Here is a 21,279-nt window from a genome sequence, read left to right as displayed (position 1 = left end):
AGAAATTCATCTAGAGGAATGTGCCAAGGTCATTTTTGAGGGAAACTGAGCTAACTCAGCAGCCTGCCATTCAGTCATTCAACAGGAATTGTGGAGCTCTCACTCCAGGCCATGCCCTGCTCCAGGTCCCCATCTTCTGTGAATGGTGTGAGATCAGGGAGCTGCATGGTTCTGTGGGGCCTCTGACCAGTCTGGGTGCATGTGAGAAGTGGGCTGGGGAGATGACCTGTAAGTTGGACTCGGCAGGCTGAAAAGTCAAGCAAAGGGAGTAGGAGTAGATGAGGGTATTTGAGGCAGAAGAAAGAACATAAAAGGCCCCAAGGCTGGAGGCAGGACAGCACTTTTGGGGGCATCGCATATCATTTATCTTGTTTGGAATTAGGATTTGGAGGTGGTATGGAAGAGACGGAGTTGGCAAGGTACACGGTGTCCGTTATGAAGCGGTGTTCACAAGCAGGTCAGCAGTCCAGGTCACTCTCCATTCGAACAGAGTCCCCTCCCATTCCATGAAACTTTGAGTAGTTCTGACCTGGGAATTCCCTGGTGGCCCAGTGACTATGACTTTGCGCTACCAGTGCAAGGGGTCCAGGTTTGATCTAATTCCTACATGCCACAAATAAGAGCCTCAGCTGAAAAAAAAAAAAAATCCCTCATGCTGCACCTGCAGATCTAAGATTCCCAATTCTGCAACTAAGATCATGTGTAACCAAATAAGTTAATATTTTTTTTACAAAAGCGTTCTGACCTTCCTCAGTGTTTCAGAGGCTTCTTAGGGCTATTGTCTACATGGCCTGGTCATTGCCCATCAGATGTCTCCTGAAATCCGGTCAGCATGGTGGTGGCATAAAGCCACGTATGAGAGTCAAATTTTCAGCTATAGTTGTGGCAAGACAAGATCTAGGGCCTGAGGTCAACTATGAGGAAGGAGCTGCCCAATCCCAGAAATCCAATGTTTTCTCCCTTCCAGGCCTGGGCCTGGGTCCAGGCTGAGCTGAACCTCTCCCATCAGGACCCAGCAGTGAACTCTTTAGGCTAGTTGGCACCACAGCTGGGATCTTGACCCAGGCTCTCTGGTGGCAGAGTCTTGCTCTGATTAAAGCTTTGAGGTCAGTTGGCAGAGAAAGGATGGGGTATTGGGGGATGTGTGGGCTCAGGTCAGCTCTAAGCCCTCACCCCACCTCCTCGGTGCCCCAGCCTCCCACCGAGTCCTGCCACCCCTCTTTAGCATGCTACTGCTACTGCTGCTAACTCACTTCAGTCGGGTCCGACACTGTGTGACCCCATAGACGGTGGGCTGCCTATCCCCCATCCCTGGGATTCTCCAGGCAAGAACACTGGAGTGGGTTGCCATTTCCTTCTCCAATGCAGGAAAGTGAAAAGCAAAAGTGAAGTCGGTCAGTTGTGTCCAACTCTTAGTGACCCCATGGACTGCAGCCTACCAGGCTCCTCTGTCCATGGGATTTTCCAGGCAAGAGTACTGGGGTGGGGTGCCATTGCCTTCTCCGCTCTTTAGCATGACCTCTCCTTTAAGTCCTTCAACTGCCCCCTCACCTGCACCAGTGGCCCCTGATAGCCCTACTTAGTCCACTGGGACCCCACCCCTCATGGCAACAGCTCCCTGAAGAGGGCTGGGCCCCTGATCCCAGCTGTGGCTATCAAGTTCCTTCCTGAGGACTTTGGAATCCATGGGGGCATGTTTGATCACGCCATTACAGCCTTTTTGTCCTGGGGCTAGACCCGTATTCTGTGGAGTCTAACCTTGAAAGCAGTTCTGTGCCGCCTGCACCTGGGAGCACAAGCAGCTTGACTGCAGACAGAGAGGAGGGAGGGGACTTCCCTGGTGGTCCAGTGGTTAAGAATCCACCTGCCAATGAAAAAAACGGGTTGGATCCCTGGTCTGGGAAGATCACATGCCGTGAAGCAACCAGGCCTGTGGGCCCCCACGACTGAGCCCGAGTTCTAGAGCCCATGAGCCTCAATTGCTGAAGCCCACATGCCTGGGTGTCACAACTAGAGAGTACCCTCTGCTCGCCGCAATTAGAGAAAGCGCAGGCATGGCAATACAGGCCCAGTGCAGCCAAGATTAATAAACAAACGAAAGAGGAGGAACGAAGAGTGAGGAAGCAGCCATGTCTCTAGGGCTCTTTAGTTCACAATCCCTGACTTTCCAAGGCCAAGAAGGTCCCTTCTACTTGCCTGCTCTGGATTCTGTGAGATATCCCTCTGTTTGTAGAACAATTCTTACTTTTGGCTCAAACTAGCTCAAGTGGGTCTCTTTTCCTTGCAACCAAAGATCGTCAGGTAGAGGGTAAGAGCTCCAAACTGGGGAAACATTTAATTCTTCATCTTCAAGTTTTGAGAATAAAAAGAGGCAATATTACTGATGACACTTGGACTATAGGTATAAACTGGGATAACACATGCAAACCGGGACATGTGGTTCCCCTGTCTGTAAGTTAAAAGAAAAACACACAGATCATTCTCATCTCATTTTGTGCTTCAAAGGCCATCTGGGGGGGCATATTAGGCGTGGGTTGTCATTCTTCTCTCTGAGACAAACCCATGGCAGGAAGCTGGTCCAAGGTGGTGGTGGGGGTGGGATGGGGTGGAGGTGGGAGAGGGCTCATGGACACGTTTTCCTGAACGGTTGACAGAAAGCTGATTCTGGCTGTTGAAGAAGGTCAGGGTTGTGTTTCCTTTCCTTTCTTCTTGATAGATGAATGGGAAAAGGCCTGCTCTTTGATATTGGATTTTCCAAGGCCAAGAGATTCGATGCCATTCCAGGAATGTACTGTTTTGTGGGCGGGACAGTGGGCAAGGACCTGAGGGAAGGAGTCGAGGGAGGCTTCAGAACAGCTCAAGTAGCCAGATGGCTGGAGGTGTGGAGAGCTATAAGTGGCGGGGCCGGGGCCTCTGCCTGGGTCTCCAGCCATGGTCCTCGCAGGGCTGCTGCTGCTGCTCACCCTGCTAGCTGGCGCTCACCTGCTATGGGGCCGGTGGAAGCTCAGAAACCTCCACCTCCCACCTCTGGTCCCCGGCTTCCTGCACCTGCTGCAGCCCAACCTCCCCATCCATCTGCTGAGCCTGACTCAGAAACTCGGGCCTGTCTACAGGCTTCGCCTTGGGCTGCAAGGTGAGGGTCTGCCTCCTTCCTGATCCACAACAGTGAGGAGGGTTGGGGGTGTGCTTTCCTGCTGACTTCCTGCTTTTCCTACCACTCTCCCCGCCAGAGGTGGTGGTGCTGAACTCCAAGAGGACCATTGAGGAGGCTATGATCAGGAAGTGGGTGGACTTTGCCGGCAGACCCCAGATACCATCCTGTAAGGGGTTGCTTGAGGGGAGAAGCAGGGCTTTGGGAAGCAGGGGAGGTTCAGGCCTGTGGCTTCCTTGGTCAAGTCGACCCTCCCACCCCCAACCCCTACTCGCAGACAAGTTGGTGTCTCAGCGCTGCCAGGACATCTCTCTGGGGGACTACTCTCTGCTCTGGAAGGCCCACAAGAAACTCACCCGCTCAGCCTTGCTGCTGGGCACCCGCAGCTCCATGGAGCCCTGGGTGGACCAGCTGACCCAGGAGTTCTGCGAGGTGAGCCTGGACTCCCACAGTTAGCCCAGGTCAGCTTCACCCTCCTGGAAGGCCCTCTATTTTTTTTTCACTTATATTACCCAAAGCATGTGGCATCTAGTTCCCTCACCAAGGATCGAACCTGGGCCCCCTGCATTAGGAGCAGAGAATTCAGCCTCTCGACCACCAGGGACATACCAGGTCCCTCCCTATTTAGTTCATGCTCTTTCTCTTCAGCGCATGAGAGTCCAGGCCGGTGCCCCCGTGACCATCCAGAAGGAATTCTCTCTGCTTACCTGCAGCATCATCTGTTACCTCACTTTTGGAAACAAGGTCAAGGCTCTCTTGCCCTCCCATATGCCTGCCCCCCTCCCCCCACCCCCCGCAACCCCTCCCTGATCCTCTCCTGGTTCTGCACTGAAAGGATGTCCTTCTTTTCTGGCAGGAGGACACCTTAGTACATGCCTTTCACGACTGTGTTCAGGACTTGATGAAGACCTGGGACCACTGGTCCATCCAGATTTTGGACATGGTTCCTTTTCTCAGGGTGAGGAGGCGCAGCCCCGACATGCCTGGTCCTGGGAGAAAGGGTGGGGATGGGGAACAGGCTTCCTTGCCAGCAGCTACACCTTCTTACTCTCTGCCCCAGTTCTTCCCCAACCCTGGGCTCTGGAGGCTGAAGCAGGCCATAGAGAACAGGGACCACATGGTGGAGAAGCAGCTGACGCGCCACAAGGTGGGAATCGTGCGTGGACGGGGACCTCTCGGTTGGCAGCGGTGACGCTACTGGCCAGAGCCAGGCAGCTTCTGGGCCATCCCTGCGGTCCTGGACCCATGGCACCCTCTAAACACTCTCCCCAAGCCAGGCACTCAGGCCAGCTGGTCCTCCCCTCCCCAGGAGAGCATGGTGGCCGGCCAGTGGAGGGATATGACGGACTACATGCTCCAGGGGGTAGGGAGGCAAAGAGTAGAAGAGGGCCCGGGACAGCTCCTGGAAGGACACGTGCACATGTCTGTGGTGGACCTTTTCATCGGGGGCACTGAAACCACGGCGAGCACCCTCTCCTGGGCTGTGGCGTTCCTACTTCACCACCCCGAGGTATGCCCTGGAGGAGGCAAAGGGATCCTTCCTGGCAGCCTGGCCAGGGTGGCGGGAACCTAGCTCACTGGTGGCGATGCAGGCTGTGTTGTGGGGTGTAGGACTGGGTGGATCAGTGGGGTTTGCCTTGGTTCTTCTACTCGGCACATAGTTTCATGTGAGTTCCTCCAGGGAATGGTGGAAGTTTGGGCTTCCCTAGTGGCTCAGATGGTAAAGCATCTGCCTGTAATGCAGGAGACCTAGGTTGGACCCCTGGCTGGGAAAGATGCCCTGAAGAAGAGAATGGCAACCCATTCTAGTACTCTTGCCTGGAGAATTCCATGGACAGAGGAGTCTGGAGGGTTACAGTCCATGAGTTTGCAAAGAGTGGGACATGACTGAGTGACTGACTCACACACACACACACACACACACACACACATATACATAGAGACACACATGGTGGAGGTTGGCAGCTGGGGGCTGGCCAGTGACACGATTGGGGCTCCATTTCCCAGATTCAGCGCCGCCTTCAGGAGGAGTTGGATCGCGAGCTGGGCCCCGGAGCCTCATGCTCCCGAGTCACTTACAAGGACCGCGCTCGGCTGCCTCTGCTCAACGCCACCATCGCGGAGGTGCTGCGCCTGCGGCCGGTCGTGCCCCTGGCCTTGCCTCACCGCACCACGCGGCCTAGCAGGTGACTTCGGAGGCCTAGGGATGAACGGCCAAGGCCCCAGCGGGGCCTCGGCGGGCCTCTAACTTAACCCTAACCCTCAGCATCTTCGGCTACGACATCCCTGAGGGCATGGTCGTTATCCCCAACCTCCAAGGTGCCCACCTGGACGAGACCGTCTGGGAGCAGCCGCACGAGTTCCGGCCGGGTGTGTGGCGGGGCGGGTGCCCGCGATCGGAGCGGGGGTCGGGGGGCGGGTGGCGGGCGTGGGGGGGCGGGGGCGGGGGCGTGGCGGCGCAGCGGGGGCCGGAGGCGGCAGCCCCTGAGACCCGGATCGGTCCTTCCGCCCGCCCGCAGACCGCTTCCTGGAGCCGGGCGCGAACCCCAGCGCGCTGGCATTTGGCTGCGGGGCTCGCGTGTGCCTGGGCGAGTCGCTGGCGCGCCTGGAGCTCTTCGTGGTGCTCCTGCGACTGCTGCAGGCCTTCACGCTGCTGCCGCCGCCCGTGGGCGCCCTGCCGTCGCTGCAGCCGGATCCCTACTGCGGTGTCAACCTCAAGGTCCAGCCTTTCCAGGTGCGGCTGCAGCCCCGGGGGGTGGAGGCCGGGGCCTGGGAGAGCGCCAGTGCCCAGTGATGGGGGAGGAGTGGGTGGGAGGACTCGGCCAGTCACGTGCCTCGGTGTCTCCTTTTATTGCTCCCGTACAAACCCTTGCCCTCCCCCCTGTAAACATGGTGCTGTGAGATCGCGGGTGGAGAAGGCTTCCGCTGGTGGCTTGATGGTCAAGGTGGCCCCTGGCTCTTCTCTCGGCGCAACCCCTCAGTGCTCGGCAGTCATGGTGGGGCGCTGGAGGGGTGAGCGGCGGCTCAGCCTCCCCTGCCCAGGGGCCGGTAGCTTCTTGGTCTCAGCTTCATTTCCGTGAAGGGCACTGAGAAATCGAAGCCCTTCCAGTAGTACCAGCTCACTCCCTGGGAAGGGGGTTGTTGGGAGAGAGTATTAGACGTTCAGCTCCCACCTGCCCTCCCCTCTGGGGAGATGGTTCCAGAAATCAACCAGCCATTCTCCCTGACTCCCCTTTTCCTTTTAAACCCTCAACTGCAAAGGACTGAAGCAGAATCCTGAGCCGTCCCTTTACATCCAATAAATCATCTCCTCCTCAAGATAACTTGGTGAGATTGACATTGTTCCATTTCACAGGCGAGAGCCCTGAAGCGCTGAGCCATTCAGTAACTTATCACACTGTGTATCACAGACACCCAGGCAGGTGGAGCCCCAAGCACCCCCAGCTTGGTGTGGCCCCCCAGACCTCTCACCTGGTGGTCCACTGTGCTCCCATAAAGCCCGTTGAGGTTGGCATAGTGGCAGTTCCTGTACCACCAGGCCCCTCGGTAAGAGACGGCACAAGAGATGAGCAAGTTGTTGGGGTCTCGGTCCCGGGCAGAGAAGACACTGCCACTGTGGTAGCTCATGGAATCCCCTGGTAGGGCGTGGAAGGAGCAGTGAGGTCCTTTCCTCTCCTCTCCTGGCTCTCCCTGCCCGCCCCCCAGACTGAGCCCTCACCTGCGGTGCCATGGTAGCCTTCCAGGTGGAGGCGGTAGTACTCATCGGCGGAGTCCACTTGGAAGGAGTCGTACTGGGCAAACACAGCCTCGTCCCCAGCCCGCAGGTCCACGCGCAAGGAGTAGTCGCCGGCTTTGGTCAGGCTGTGCAGGGCCTCATTGCCTGTGGGTGCGGAGTTTGTGCTCGTGGGGCAGTGTGAGTCCACAGGGCCCCAATCCCTTCCCTGGTCCCCCAATTCCTGTGAGACACTCACCCAGCCAGAACTCCCCAGAGATATTCCCAAAACCATGGGCGTAGTCCTCCCAGTCCCTCCAGAAGTCCGTTTTTCCATCCATGCGGCGCTGGAATACCTGGAAAGTAGGTGGAGGTATTGTTAGCCTGTGGCTCCCGGCCTGGCAACCCCTCCTGGTACAGACCCCATGGGCTTCTGACTGCCACGCACCAGCCAGCCACCCCCATCGGTCTCCATGTCACAAAACACGTTCAGGGGTCGCTCGCGGTTGCCATTGAGGAAGATGGTGGTGGTCCTTGATGTGCTGACCCCGTTCTGCATCTCCTCCCCACAGTCCCGGGGGAAGGGGATCCGCAGCCCACCTGGGGAGAGGAGTGAGGGGCCAGTTCTTTATCCAGATCCTAGACCGATCCTAGACCCCCGCTACCCAATCATCCCCCAGACTCAGGTCCCAGGGCCCGAGTACCAGTGGTGAAGGAAGTGGACACGGGGGGAGTGAAGCTGTCGCCCCACATGGCCCGGAGCCATGTGCTGTAGGGGGTGGAAGGAAAGAGGCCGCGGAGCTGGTGAGAGGTGACCCCTCCTGGGAGCAGGATCTCCTACGGAACAGACAAGGGGCGGTCAAAGGAGAGGGAGGTGGCGCCCACCCCCAGAAGCAGAGGCAGCCTCTCTGGACCAGAACCCAGGGAGGGAGCTGGCCTGAGGAGCAGGGCTTGGGGCACCTGGGTCTGTCCCCCTGGGGTGTTGAAGCTGAGCAGGTAACCAGTTGGGGAGACTTCAGGTGCCGTCCAAGTGAGCAGGGCTGTGCGGGGGGTCACTTCCTTGGCTTCCAAGTCCTGGGGTGCCTCCAACCCTGAGAGCGGGAGGAAGAGAAGATGGAGATGAGGCTCTTCCTGGCTCTCTTGCTCCCCCACCGCCACCCCGTCCCATGCACCTCAAGGACCACACCTGTGGTGAAGGTGATGCTGGCTGGGGAGGTGAAGTTGGGGCCCCGAAGGCCACGCAAGGTTGCCGTGTAGTTGGTGTGGGTCACCAGGCCCTGCAGGGGGTAGTCCACGGCGCTGCCAGGGGCTGAAGCCTGGAGGGAAGGGGCTGGGAGGGGGCGGGTATCAGCGCTGCCCTGGAGGAGCCCAGCCTGCCCTCTGCTCCCCATCCCTGAGCGAGTACCCCTCTAGAGGCCTCATCCAGCCTCACTCACCCCCTGGGGCTGTGACCTTGACATCATAGGTATCCACCGGGGTCTGGGGGGGCTTCCAGTGCAGCAGGGCGGATTCATCAGTCAGGTTCAGTGCCCGCAGATGGGTGGGGCCATCAGGAACTGGGAGAAGGGTGGCGGGAGGGCGGCGCTCAGAGCTGGTCCTGGCTGCTCTCCCCACCTGTCACCTTCCCAAACTCCGCTGCACCTCTCGTCTGCCATTGGAGCCTCCAACACCCCCGTTCCCCTCCCCTTCCCCATTCACTCTCAACTCCCACCAGTGCCCTCATTTTCTCCCCCTACTTCCTGTCCAGGGTCTCAGTCCCGCTCACCTGTGGTCAGGAAGCCTGTGAGAGGCTCACTCTCCTCAAAGCCACGGACGGAGACCACAGTCACCTCGTATTGAGCTCCTGGGATCAGCCCCTCGAGTTTCTGGGTCCGGCCATCCACCTGCACACTCTGTGGCTCCCCTGGAAACACACAGTGGGCTGGGAGGTGGGGGCGGCCAGAGAGGCAAGGAGGAACGACGGGATGGGCAGGGTGCAGGGGGAAGCGAGCAAGGACACAGGCCGAACGGTATTACCTCCATCTGCCAGTTGGTAGGAGACTTTGAAGCCATCCACCCTGGATGTCGGGGGTGTCCAGCTGACCCTGGCTGAGGTCTCCCTGATTTCGCTGAATTGGAGGTCACGGGGGCTCTCTAGAACTGACGGGAAGGATGTGCGTAGGAATGATGACGAGGGCACGGGGTGGGGAGGCTCCTTCTCCCAGGGACCCACAGCCTCCAGACATGCTCACCATCATCCACCTTTCCTCTGGACTTAGTAATGGAAGCTGCTGTGCAGATTCCAAGCTCTCCACCACTCACCAACTCCCACTCTGGCTGTGGCACTAGGTCCCACCCTACAAAGTACAAGACCCCCACTTTGGGGCAGGGTGCCTATGTGCCCAGGATGGAACCTCACCTGGGCTGAGGGTCCGGGCTGTGCCCTGGATGCTGTCGGCCTTGTGGGGCCCACGCAGCCCGTACAATGTAAGGGTGTATAGGGTCCCTGGATGCAAGTCCCGCAGCACGGCCGAGCGCCGTGTCCCTGGCACCGTCAGCTCCCGCTGCAGCAGGGGACGTAGCTGCGGCTCCAGGGTGCTTGGAGATGGGACTCCGAAGCGGAGCAGGAAGGAGTCAAAGGCCTCGGGTGGGGCCTCCCAGTTGAGCCTCAGTGAACTCGTGGTCACATCAGTCACCGACAGGTGAGACAGCCTGGGCCCTGGCTCTCCGGGCGTCTGACCCGCAGGAACTGGCCCTGCAGTGTGGGTGGGAGAGAAGGGTTTGGAGACAGAAGCACACCAGCTAGGTGCCCTGCGGCAGGTCCCTTCCTGGCCCTCATTTCCTTTCTGTAAAATGGGGCTAATGAGGGGCTGCCACCCATGATGACAGGTCAGACCCATAATGACAACACGTGTGTAGGGCCAAGGCCTGCCAGAGCGCCCCTTCCTCCCTCCATGGCGCCCTCATGTTCTTTCCCCGTGGGCACCACTTCTGGGCATCCCCTTTCGCCTTCCCAGTCCCAGACTAGAGGCAGCCAAGGCCAGGACACCAGTCCCTCTCTGGGTGGTACCTGTGGTGCCCTCAGCTGAGACGGGCCCCAGGCGCTTCCCTTCGTGGAGGCCGTAGAGGAAGAACTCGTAGGAGGTGCTGGGCTCCAGGCCTGACACGAGGACCTTGTTCTGGTCGCCCCCCACGAGCAAGGCCTGGGGCTGCCCATCTGTGTCCTGATACTGGACCACGAAGGAGTCAAAGGGGCCCTGGACCACGCTCCAGGAGAGGCGCAGGGAGTCCGGGGACACATCCCTCACTGCCAGCACCCCTAGGCGGGGCCCTTCAGGGGGCTTGGGGGCTTCCGTGGCTGCGTGCCAGGGCGCTGGTGTGTCCTCTTCTGGGGCTGTGTGGGAGAAGCCCAGGGAGAAGCTGAGTGCAGGGTAGGGGGTGCAGAGGGGCCCTCCCATTCCATCTCACCTTCCAGAGATGGAGGGGGTCAGGGCTGAGGCTGAGGGGGGCACTTTTCCATCTTGGCCACAGCAGCCAAGTGGAGAGAAGACAGGGACTCAGACTCTCCTAGCATCTTCCTTCTCTTGAATCTGCTGCATCCCTGCTGAGACCCTGACTCCCCCACCCCCCACCCAGACCTCTCTGAGCGCCAGCCCAGTTGCCCCGTGGCCTCTCTGTGGGGCTCCTATGCTGCCTGAATCCTTCACTTGTTTTCTCCTTCTCTGCCCCGAAGTCTCAGCATGCCCCGCTCTAGATGTCTGCACAGCCCTGCTCCCTCCCCAACCCCCAGGGCGGCCTGAGCCATGGCCTGAGGCAGGACTCACTCAGTCCCTCCCTGAGCTCAGGGCACATGGGTCTCCCTGCTGAGAAGGCCTGAGGATGGAACTGGCAGGAGAGCTTGAAGAGCGACTCCCACCAGCCAGGCTGATGCAGGGCTGGAGGGGAGGGTGCGATATTAGGAAGTCTGGAAGGGGAACTCCATCAGTGCAGTCACTCCTGTTGCTCTCTATGCTCCTTGCCTGCCTTGTTTTCCAGTAATTTTCCATTTGAGAAAATGCTCCTGACTCATCCACGGGAGGGGGTTTGCCTTATCCGGGCAAGGCCGCTGCCGGGAGGTAAGAGATGATCCAGTAGGGTGATAGGGAGCAGCTGGCAGCTGTGGGGCTGGGGCTGGGGGGTGGGGAGGGGAGGCGGGAGGTTAGGGACCCTTGCCAGGGCTTTGTCTTTCTGCTTGTCTTGGCTCTGCTTTTGACGGATCCCTCGAACACTGTTCCAAGACTCTTCCTCCTGAGCCCTGGGCAGGGCCCCCTTGCGCCTCCACCTTGACCACTCCTGCCTGACCTGCAGCACAGAGGCCTGGGGACACACACTCAGGCCGGTTTGCAGGGACCAAGCAGCACGGCCTCCTGCTCACCTGTCATTCCCAGGACAGAGGCAGGGCCCAGGCGCTGTCCTCCGAGGAGCCCGTAGAGCAGAAACTTGTATTTCCTGCCAGGCTCCAGGCCCTCTACAGTGAACTCCCTCTGGTCTGCAGCCACAGGCACCATCCGGGGCTGCCCGTCTGTGCCCCTGTACTGGACCACGAAGGAGTCAAAGCGGCCCTGGGCCACCGTCCATGAGAGGCGCAGGGAGTTTGGGGTCTCATCTGTCACTGTCAGCTCCCCCAGGCGGGGTGGGGGCTGTCGTTCCTTCTCCAGGGGGGCTGTGGGGAGAGTGGGGGCGGGGGAGAAAGCCTTAATTAAGAGCTGCCTTTATCTCAGCCCTGGCAACTTCTGGGAGGAGGGAGGGTCCCCCCGCAACCTGGGGAGACAGGCTGTCCCAGCCCTGTCCTTCCAAAGGAGCCCAGTTTCCTCCTCTGGGGGCTACTGCCCAAACTTCTAGTCCCCACTGCCTCCCCTCTGTGATGAGGGCGCAGTAAATGCAGAAAAGATCACCTCAAGAGAGAGGGCAGGCTGGGGTTGCAGGAAGAGCCTCAGTTTCCCCTGACTCCTGGCCCCCAGAGCTGGGAATGTGGCCAGAGCTGAGAAAGGCGCCCAGAGGATGTCTAGGTTGTCAGGGAGACGCTCCCAAACAGTCAGAGCTGGCCGGGGCAGCCAGCCAAGCTCCTGGGCTCCCATCGCTGGCCATGACCTCCCCCTGCCTTGCCATCAGCCTGGGCTCTCCTTGCCACCTGCTTCCAGTCGGCACTAACTCCACTAGAGCAGGGTGGCTGGGTGGGGCAGGGGGAGAAGCCAGGGGCAGAGCTGAGAGGACAAAGGACAGAGCGGAACACAAAGGGGACTTGTCTAGGTGGGTGTGGGTGCTGACTGATGAGGGTTGGAGAAGCCTGTATCCAGTCTCCACAGTGAGAGTTTGGGGAAGATAATTATGGAGTCTGAGACCCCCAGGCTCCAACTGGCCATGTGCCCCATCCTTGTCTGGCCAGGGTGACTCATGGTCCTAGAGGTGGGGTAAGGGTCAGTGACCCACCTCCACCCGTTCCTCAAGAGGCTGAGTCATGGTCACAAGACACTAGATTTTTCCATGGTCTTTCTGCAGCCAAACCCTCCCATATTTTCCATCTCTTGCCATAGAACTGGAATGGAGGGAAGAGGATGTGAACATTTATTGAGCCCCATTAGATATTATTCATAACCATTATGCATGTCTGGAAACTGAGGCACAAGGAAAAGAAGTGGCCTGTCCAAGCCCACATAGCTGGCAATCAGAAATTGAACACAGGTCTGCTTGGCTCCAAAGTCTGAGTTCTTTTTATTATGTTGCCAATAAGAGACTGAAGGAAATAAATGCTTAGAACAGTGCCTGGCATTCAGTAGGGACTCAATAAATATTTGCTTTTGGCGTTATGATTGCCATGTCGAAATCCCCGGGGCCAGCTCTGGGGGCTCAGATGAAAGACAACTCTGGAAAAGGCCGCGGGTGGGGGGACCCAGGGCTCACCTGTGCTGCCTTCAGCGGAAATGGGGCCCAGTCGTTTCCTGCCTACCAGCCCATAGAGCAGGAACTTGTATTTCCTATTGGGCTCCAGGCCGGGGACGGTGACCTCGCGCTGGTCGGCAGCCACAGGCACCACGCGGGGCTGCCCGTCCCTGTCCTTGTACTGGACCACGAAGGAGTCGAATTCACCCTCGGGGACTGTCCAGGAGAGGCCCACGGAGTCCGGGGTCACATCTGTCACCATCAGCTCCCCCAGGCGGGGAGCAGGTTTTGTGTCTGGGACTGGACAAGACAGAAGTGCATGGAATGTGACAGAAATGAAGCAGGCAGCCTCCTCAGGGTGCTAGGGTCTAGGTGCTGGCTCTGGGTGCTGGGAGGGGGTGACAAAGTCACAGGTCAGGAAGAGGGGAGGCAGAGGAGTAGGGATTAAAGAGGGGCCAGGGAAGAAAACAAGTGTCCCTGGGGATATAGGAGGAGTAGGATGGGAACGAGAGGGTAACTGGGTACTCGGGACTTGGATTTCACTGAACCCGGTAAATAAATGGGTCTGGGGTGTGGAGCATGGAAAGGCGAAATTCCACAAGGGAGTGGAGGATGGTCAGTTTAGGATGGTCAGATGGCAAAGGTGGCCTCCAGCCCTCACTCACGAGTCTTTGCGTCTGCAGAAACTGGGCCGTGTCGTTTCTCATCCCGGAGTCCGAACAGGAGGAACTTGTACTTGCGGCCGGGGGCCAGACTCGAAACTGTGACCTCTCGGAGGTCTCCAGCCACGGGCACTGCCTGGGGCTGCCCCTGTACATCCTTGTACTGGACCAGGAAGGAGTCAAAGGGCCCCTGCTCCACCGTCCACGAGAGACGCGCTGTGTCTGAGGTCACGACTGCCACCGCCAGCTCCCCTAGGCGGGGTGCCAGGGGGCGCTCCGTAGTCAGGGAGGCTGGAACAGAGCAGAGGAGGCTGTGGTCAACGACAGGACCCTGGGCCAGAAGGGGGCGCTGTTCCCTGGCTGTGAAATGACCATTTGCAGCAAACTCTTAAAACTGCTTCATGTGTCCCAGGCACTGGGGTAGGCAGTTCGCAAACAGTGCATTTAATCCTCACACAGCTGCTGAAGTAGGTGCTTTTATCCTTAGCACCCTTGTTGTGTGGGCATCCGTGGTGCAGAGAGGTTAAGAAACATTTGCAAAATGAGTACCTTCAGAGCAGGATTCAACCTAGGGAACCTGGTTCTCCATCTGTGCGCCAAGCTGCTAAAATGCTTGGTGGCTGAGGAAGCCATACATGAACACCTGAGCAGGTCTGAGGGTCCAGATCATGAAGGAAGGAAGAAAGCAGAAACGTGTGGGGCAGAGGCTACCTGCCGAGCTGACCCCGAGCACACCGTCCATCAATCCTCACGCAATTCGAGCATGGGGTGGGATCCCCAGCACCACGTGAGGAAAGGGAACAGGCCCCATTTGTGAGAAGTGCTGATGTCCCAAAGAGGGAAACACAAGGGCAACAGAGGGAAACCTAGGGTTTGGGGCTTGCTCTCCTACTCACCGGTCACGCCCACGGTGGACGCGGGGCCCACGCGCCGCCCCCCGTGCAGGCCGTACAGGTGCATCTTGTACTTGTGTCCAGGCTCCAGGCCCCCAACGGTCACCTCAGTCTCCTCGCCCCGAACACGCACCACCTGGGGCCCGTCCCTGCCCTTGTACTGGACGGTGAAGGAGTCAAAGTGGCCCTGGGGGACGGTCCAGGAGAGGCTCAGCGAGTCCGGGGAGGATCCTGTCACCGTCAGCTCCCCAAGGAGGGGCTCCTCGGGGGGCTCCGGGGCCTCTGTGCTGGGTTCTGTGGGGCTGGGGGTCTCCTCCATCTCTGTGGGACTGGGGGTCTCCTCCATCTTTGTGGGGCTGGGCGTCTCTTCCTCTGCAGCTGAGAAGGAGGGATACACAGAGGGTGAGGCAGGGTCCCCGGGAGATGTCCTTGGGTCTCCTCCCGAGCCATGGTCCCCAGCTGGGTACTCTGAGGTCAGTTCAGAGGAGCCTAAGGAGGCTGGTGGTCCTGCTCGGTTCACACCTCACAGACATGCCTGGAGTCTCTGGGGTCAGCTGTAGGGACCAGGACCACCACCAGCATGGCTCACAGAGGCCCTTCTCTGCCCAGGAGGATGCACTAGTCCTCAGGGAGCCCAGGAGAGGCACAAAGAGCACCATAGCTCAGTCTCGAGGAGGGGGGCCTCCCATACCCCACTCCCCCATCACCTGAGGGGGTGGTCTCCCCACTAGGTCCCATCCTGGGGCTTCCACTGTCCACTCACTGGTCACCCCGATGACAGAGACGGGGCCCACGCGCTGGCGGTCGTGGAAGCCATACAGGTTCATCTTGTACTTGTGGTCTGGCTCCAGGCCCGAGATGGTGACCCCGTCCTCGTCCCCGGGCACCCTCACCGCCTTGGGCTGCCCGTCCCCATTCTTATACTGGACCAGGAAGTGGTCGAATTGGCCCTCGGGGATGGTCCAGGAGAGGCTCAGAGAGTCGGGGGTGGCATCTGTCACGGTCACCTCCCCCAGGCGGGGCTTGGTGGGAGGCTCGGGGACCGCGGTGGACGGGGTTTGGGTGGTCATGGCATCATAGTCTGGAGCTGCACAGAGACATTCAGGACAGGTGAGGTCTCCTCAGTCCTCAGTTCAGCATATAAAGGGGTGTATTACAAAAATAAAATAATAAGGTACAGGACATGTCTGTCCACAGGAGTTCTAACTCCTCTTTCTCTTAACTCTTTCTTTCTGGTCCCTTTAATGTCGGCCTTCCTGGCACCTTAGCCTCATCCACCCCGCTCTCACCCCTACCTACCAGCTCCCTTCCTCACATGCAGGCCCACATGGCCGCTGTGCTCTGGGCCTCCCTCCACTGTGGTCTCACGGCATCTTAACTCCTTTTGGCTCATGTCTTGGCCCCCAAGCAGCTCAGAAGCCCCATCCCCCTTCTCTAATCAGAAACCTGGAGTCTTCTTGGATCCGTTCCTGTTGCCATCTGCTGTCTTCCCAGGTGGTGCTAGTGGTAAAGAACCCGCCTGCCAATGCAGGAGACTAAGAGATGTGGGTTCAACCCCTGGGTCAGGAAGATCCCCTGGAGGAGGCATGGCAACCCACTTCAGTATTCCTGCCTGGAAAGTCCCAGGGACAGAGGAGCCTGGCTGGCTCAGACACGACTGAAGCGACTTAGCACACACGCACCAGTTTCTCTCTCTGGCATCCCTCCTGCATCTTCTTACTCCCCACACCTGTCTGGGACGCCCTTACCTGTCACCTGGGTTACCACCTCCCTATGCCTCTCTGCCCCCCGCCTCCACCTGTTCTTCACAGGGAGCCAGAATGAGTCTTTAAAAGTACATCTGAGGGTCTCAGTCTTGGCATAAAACTGTGCAGCAGTCCTCTCTATTCTGGGAGAGAAATTCCTGGCTTCCTGAGCAGTCCCAACCTCTCTACCCCATCTCAAGACTCTCTCTCCCACTCCAAGAGTTTCGTATAAAATCCTCTCTTGTGCCATGATGTTCCTAGTACTGACTGAGACCCTTCATCCTGTCTGTAAGTGTCACCAAGATAACGCCTGCCGGTCGTCAAGTCTCAGCTGTCCCGTGGGAACCTGTGGACACCCGTGGGCAGGCAGGCTGGTGTTGGCCTCACTGCCCAGTTTTGGCCTGGCTAGGGCTTCCCATCACCTACACATCCCCCTTTTCTGGTCCACAGCCTGTCTGTGAGCCCCGTAGGATAAGAACTGGTTTCTCTGCCACGTTCAAGGTTTATCTCAGTGAACTTCCTCAGTGCTTGGCTCAGGCCACCCACATCTTTTTTGAACCACTGGTGTCACAAGTCTGTTAACACCCAAACTGTGCGGCTAGGGGGCGTTTCAGTCAAGACACTAAATTGTGAGCACGCTCCTGCCTTCCTCCATAGCCTCCAGTCAACTACGTAGAGGCCGAGCTTGCCTGAGCTCCTGTGAGGACTCAGGCATGCAAGCACAATTCTGTCTGATAGAATCTAAGGAAGCATCCAATTGCTTTGTGAGGAGCTTTAGCAGAGTGTGGTCCCTGGACCAGCAGCATCAGCATCAGGAAGGACTTTAGAAATCCAGTATGTCCAGCCCCAGCCCAAACCTGCCAAATCTGAATCTGCCTTTTAACAAGAAGCCTTGACCATCTGATGTTCTGGAAAAGACATGCTGCTGAGAATATTTATGTTTTCATTAAGATGGGAATAAAGGGAAATTTAAGATGGGAATAAAGGGAAACTCTTCCAGGACCTGTCCTTCCCATCCTGCACCCCACCCTCCCCACCTCACTCATCACTCACGCCCTACCCTCACTCACCGGTCACGCCCACGGTGGACACGGGGCCCACGCGCTGCCCCCTGTGCAGGCCGTACAGGTTCATCTTGTACTTGTGTCTGGGCTCCAGGCCCCCAATGGTCACCTCAGTCTCCTCGCCCCCAACACGCACCACCTGGGGCCCGTCCCTGCCCTTGTACTGGATGGTGAAGGAGTCGAAGTGGCCCTGGGGGACGGTCCAGGAGAGGCTCAGCGAATCCGGGGAGGATCCCGTCACTGTCAGGTCCCCCAGGAGGGGCTCCTCGGGGGGCTCTGGGGCCTCTGTGCTGGGCTCCGTGGGGCTGGGGGTCTCTTCCACAACCTTCTGAGGGTCTGAGAAAAGAGATTGGGGGCAGAGGCTTAGATGGCAACTTGCTTTGATGTCTGCTGATATCAACAGAGACAACCAGCGAAAGATCCAGCAAAACACTCCTCAAGCTGCAGGCCTGGAGGCTCACGCAGCCTCTGGGTGCAGCATTCGGTGACTCCACGCAGGGGAGACCGAGACATGCCCGACCCCCTGACATACTGGCTGGCAGGCACCGTGAACCTTCAGAAGGCAATTCGGACATGCATGTCGGGAGCCAAAGTACTGCTCATTTTCTTTGAACCAATAATCTCATTTCTGGGCAGCTATCCTAAGAAAATTATTAAAAAGCAGGAAAAGTTGTATCACGGGAGTTCATTTTGGGATTATTCATGACAGCAAGATGTGTCAGGACTCCAAAGGAACCACAGAAGAAGATTAATTTTGTTATGGCACTTTCACCATGAAGCATCAAATGGCCATTAAAATGATGATTAATGACGGTTATGTAGCCACAGGATAAAAGCTCTCAGTGTAACTTAGGTACAAAAAGAGTTAAGAGCCAAGAATTACATGAACACTCTGCAACCTGAAAACATGCAGGCATGGAAAACACAGAAAGAGCGGGTGTTACACACATTGTTATGAACGGCGGTTCTTGGGTCAGAAAGTGGTCCGATGAGAGATTTGTTTCCCCTACTTTCCAAACTTTCCATCATGTTGCTATATGCTTTTCCGAGAAAAATACAGACTTAAAAAGAAACTGGATTATTAAAATTAGTAGTCCGGTGGTGGATGTGGAGTAGGGACATGGGTCCCTCTGTGCTTTTTGCATATGCTTGTGATTTGCATGATAGGGGGCCCTCTGTCCGAAGTGTCTTCGGAGGGAAGAGTGAACCTCACAGAGACAGTTGACTCACCCCACAAAAGATTGACTCTCAGGAGCTGGGTTCTCCCATGTGCAGAGGAACCCTGGTGACATATTGTCACCAGGCATAAGATTCCAGCTGACAGTGACTTAGAAAAGCCACCCTGACTACAAGTGGGGAATTTAATTCCCCTTGGGGATTTTTTTCCTTCATTTCTTAGAGACTAGAAATTGTAACTTTTTCATAATCATCAATGAAATAAATTGCAAGAATGATGAGCAGAAAAGATGGAAGGAATACAAAAGAGGAGACGATGTACTGAAAAAAAATTTCCTGATTATAAAAGAAAAAATGCTTGTCACTTAAGAAAATGTAAATGACACAGAACAGAACAAAATGGGAAAAAAAGCACAATGGGAAAAATAAAAGCAAAATGGGAAAAATATTGTATTGTGTCCCACAAGTCATGCATCCCATGGGATGTTTCCTTCCAGTTGTCTTACTATGCAAGTTATTTTCAAGTGGTTTTGATTAGCCTCCTTACAAACATTGTAAACTCTTATTTCATTGTAAAGTATAAAGTAATTGTCTTATGTTTAAGCATTTCAATGATGCCGTAATAGGTCATTTTACAGATTGTTGTCTAATTACTTAATCATCTCAGTGTGGTTGGATGTTGGGTTGTTTCTTTCATTCTTTTTTTTTTTTTCTTGTTGTAACAAAGAATGCTGTGATTTGTGATTAAGATGGAAAGAAAAGAAAATTCTAGTCAAGTCAAGCTTGGTCTGAGCCTGACACATTTCACCCTTCGAGGCAGCCAGTGACTGACCATCAGAGGAGGTCACGCTACTGTGGACAATGAGGCTGTGGATTGACAAAGGGCAGACCACTACACATGGGTCATGGCCCAGGGCCATGGAGGAAGGGCATAAGAGGGGTTCAAGGTCTGGTGAAATAACAGAACAGTCAAACAGGTCACCCATGAGGAAAAGCTATTTCCACCCCGGAGACCCCTGAGCCCTGCCGTCACTCACCGGTCACGCCCACAGTGGACACGGGGCCCACGCGTTGCCCGCTGTGCAGGCCGTACAGGTTCATCTTGTACTTGCGTCCAGGCTCCAGGCCCCCAATGGTCACTTCAGTCTCCTCACCCCCGACACGCACCACCTGGGGCCCATCCCTGCCCTTGTGCTGGATAGTAAAGGAATCGAAGTGGCCCTGGGGGACAGTCCAGGAGAGGCTCAGCGAGTCTGGGGAGGATCCTGTCACCGTCAGCTCCCCAAGGAGGGGCTCCTCGGGGGGCTCCGGGGCCTCTGTGCTGGGTTCTGTGGGGCTGGGGGTCTCCTCCATCTCTGTGGGGCCGGGAGTCTCCTCCACCTCTGTGGGGCTGGGGGTCTGCTCCATCTCTGTGGGGCCAGGGGTCTCTTCTTCTGCAGCTGAGAAGAAGGGACACACAGAGGGTGAGGCAGGGTCCCCAGGAGACGTCCTTGGGTCTCCTCCCAAGCCTTGGCTTCAACTCCAGGTCCTGAAGTCAGTTCAGAGAAGCCCATCCTTGGGGCTGGGTGGTCCTGCTTGGTCCACACCTCACAGACATGCCTGGAGTCTCTGGAGTCAGCTGTGGGGACCAGGACCACCACCAGCATGGCTCACAGAGGCCCTTCTCTGCCCAGGAGGACACACAAAGGTCACCATGGCTCAGCCTCGAGGAGAGGGGCCTCCCACACTCCACTCCCCCTTCCCCTAGTGGGTGATCTCCCCACTAGGTCCCATCCTGGGGCTACCACCGTCCACTCACCGGTCACCCCGATGACAGAGATGGGGCCCACACGCTGCCGGTCGTGGAAGCCATACAGGTTCATCTTGTACTTGTGGTCTGGCTCCAGGCCTGAGATGGTGACCTCGTCCTCGTCCCCAGGGACCCTCACCGCCTTGGGTTGCCCGTCCCCGTTCTTATACTGGATCAGGAAGTGGTCGAACTGGCCTTCAGGGACGGTCCAGGAGAGGCTCAGGGAGTCGGGGGTGGCGTCTGTCACCGCCAGCTCCCCCAGGCGGGGCTTGATGGGAGGCTCAGGAGCTGCAGTGGGCAGGTCTGTTGGGGCTGGAGTCATTTCTTGGTCTTTTTCTGAGACTGGATCAGGAGACAAAGAGAATGGTGACATGCTTCCTGAGCTCCCTCCTAACAGGATGGATTCTGGGATTTCTCCAAGACACACCAGGGTCCTGAAGCTGGGACTCCAGTGCCCCAGGGTTAAGACTTCATTTCCCTAGTTTAAATGTTCAGCTTCCAGGGGCAGGGCACACACTGTGGAGATGTCAAGATGGTAGGGTGGGACGCCACTGACCTCAGCATGTGCAGCATGGAAGCTGCAGGAGCTGCTGAGCGAATTCACTTAGTGGGTCAGGACTCATGCTTTGTAACAGCACCACGTCTAACAGACACGTCGCGTCAGGAGGTGCCTGTGCTCAGGTTCTTAAGTATTTTCCTTTAATATCTCCTCTGGTTTAGAAGGCTTTTCTGAGCATTTGAGAATCTAATTTAGATTCCACAGTGGACAGCAGAGATGAGACCACAGGAAATCAGATCATCTTTGCAGTTGGGTTGCTTGGGGACCTCGTATTAATTCTCTTGCCAGTTTATGGCAGGGACGACACATCATACCCACAGATTTCTTTTGTCTTTCCTGTTCTGCATAGAGTTTTATTCCGGCTTAATAGCTGAATTATAAAATCATCGTGTTTCAGATCTCCATTGTGTTTGGGAACCAAGTTTTAAGCATGTCGCAGGTAATAGCTATAAAGGAACTTAACACAAGCAACCAACAGACAAGATAAGGAGTAATTAATGAAGAGAAAATATCTTGTTTAGCTGCACATATGACTAATATTAGGGCTTCCCTCATAGTTCAGTCAGTAAAGAATCTGCCTGCAATGCAGGAGAACTGGGTTCGATTCCTAGATCAGGAATCTTCCTCTGG

The 21,279-nt window shown here is 56.9% G+C and overlaps 2 protein-coding genes across 12 annotated transcripts in view; one reads left to right on the top strand and one right to left on the bottom strand.

Annotated features, from left to right (window-relative positions):
• The first annotated feature begins 2,807 nt into the window (after positions 1-2,807).
• LOC113881779 (steroid 21-hydroxylase) lies at positions 2,808-6,474 on the top strand. Its single transcript, XM_027524872.1, has 10 exons — positions 2,808-3,133; positions 3,231-3,320; positions 3,429-3,583; positions 3,800-3,895; positions 4,008-4,109; positions 4,212-4,298; positions 4,461-4,661; positions 5,159-5,337; positions 5,418-5,521; positions 5,671-6,474. The coding sequence occupies exons 1-10, from the start codon at positions 2,932-2,934 to the stop codon at positions 5,943-5,945; spliced, it is 1,491 nt and encodes a 496-aa protein (XP_027380673.1). The 5' UTR covers positions 2,808-2,931; the 3' UTR covers positions 5,946-6,474.
• TNXB (tenascin XB) overlaps positions 5,986-21,279 on the bottom strand; it is a 56,359-nt gene continuing 41,065 nt past the window's right edge. For 4 of the 11 annotated variants that reach the window (XM_027524857.1, XM_027524858.1, XM_027524861.1 and 1 more), the window contains 21 exons: positions 20,100-20,432; positions 19,339-19,740; positions 17,132-17,461; positions 15,080-15,403; positions 14,320-14,694; positions 13,427-13,714; positions 12,783-13,061; positions 11,257-11,544; positions 9,913-10,236; positions 9,262-9,597; positions 8,880-9,002; positions 8,629-8,766; positions 8,300-8,419; positions 8,050-8,193; positions 7,824-7,954; positions 7,568-7,700; positions 7,312-7,463; positions 7,123-7,219; positions 6,870-7,031; positions 6,623-6,786; positions 5,986-6,277 (listed from right to left, as the gene is read on the bottom strand). In XM_027524857.1, coding sequence (XP_027380658.1) covers positions 6,176-6,277; positions 6,623-6,786; positions 6,870-7,031; positions 7,123-7,219; positions 7,312-7,463; positions 7,568-7,700; positions 7,824-7,954; positions 8,050-8,193; positions 8,300-8,419; positions 8,629-8,766; positions 8,880-9,002; positions 9,262-9,597; positions 9,913-10,236; positions 11,257-11,544; positions 12,783-13,061; positions 13,427-13,714; positions 14,320-14,694; positions 15,080-15,403; positions 17,132-17,461; positions 19,339-19,740; positions 20,100-20,432 — 4,745 coding nt within the window. In that variant the 3' untranslated portion in view covers positions 5,986-6,175. Of the gene's footprint in view, positions 6,278-6,622; positions 6,787-6,869; positions 7,032-7,122; positions 7,220-7,311; positions 7,464-7,567; positions 7,701-7,823; positions 7,955-8,049; positions 8,194-8,299; positions 8,420-8,628; positions 8,767-8,879; positions 9,003-9,261; positions 9,598-9,912; positions 10,237-10,666; positions 10,920-11,256; positions 11,545-12,782; positions 13,062-13,426; positions 13,715-14,319; positions 14,695-15,079; positions 15,404-17,131; positions 17,462-19,338; positions 19,741-20,099; positions 20,433-21,279 lie in introns of those variants that run through there. The other 7 variants (XM_027524862.1, XM_027524863.1, XM_027524859.1 and 4 more) reach the window with 6 other exon arrangements.

Source organism: Bos indicus x Bos taurus, chromosome 23 (genome assembly GCF_003369695.1).
Source record: "Bos indicus x Bos taurus breed Angus x Brahman F1 hybrid chromosome 23, Bos_hybrid_MaternalHap_v2.0, whole genome shotgun sequence".
NCBI classification, from domain to species: domain Eukaryota; kingdom Metazoa; phylum Chordata; class Mammalia; order Artiodactyla; family Bovidae; genus Bos; species Bos indicus x Bos taurus.
The sequence above is the reverse complement of the archived record's forward strand: the minus strand, read 5'-3'. Positions and strand labels throughout refer to the sequence as shown.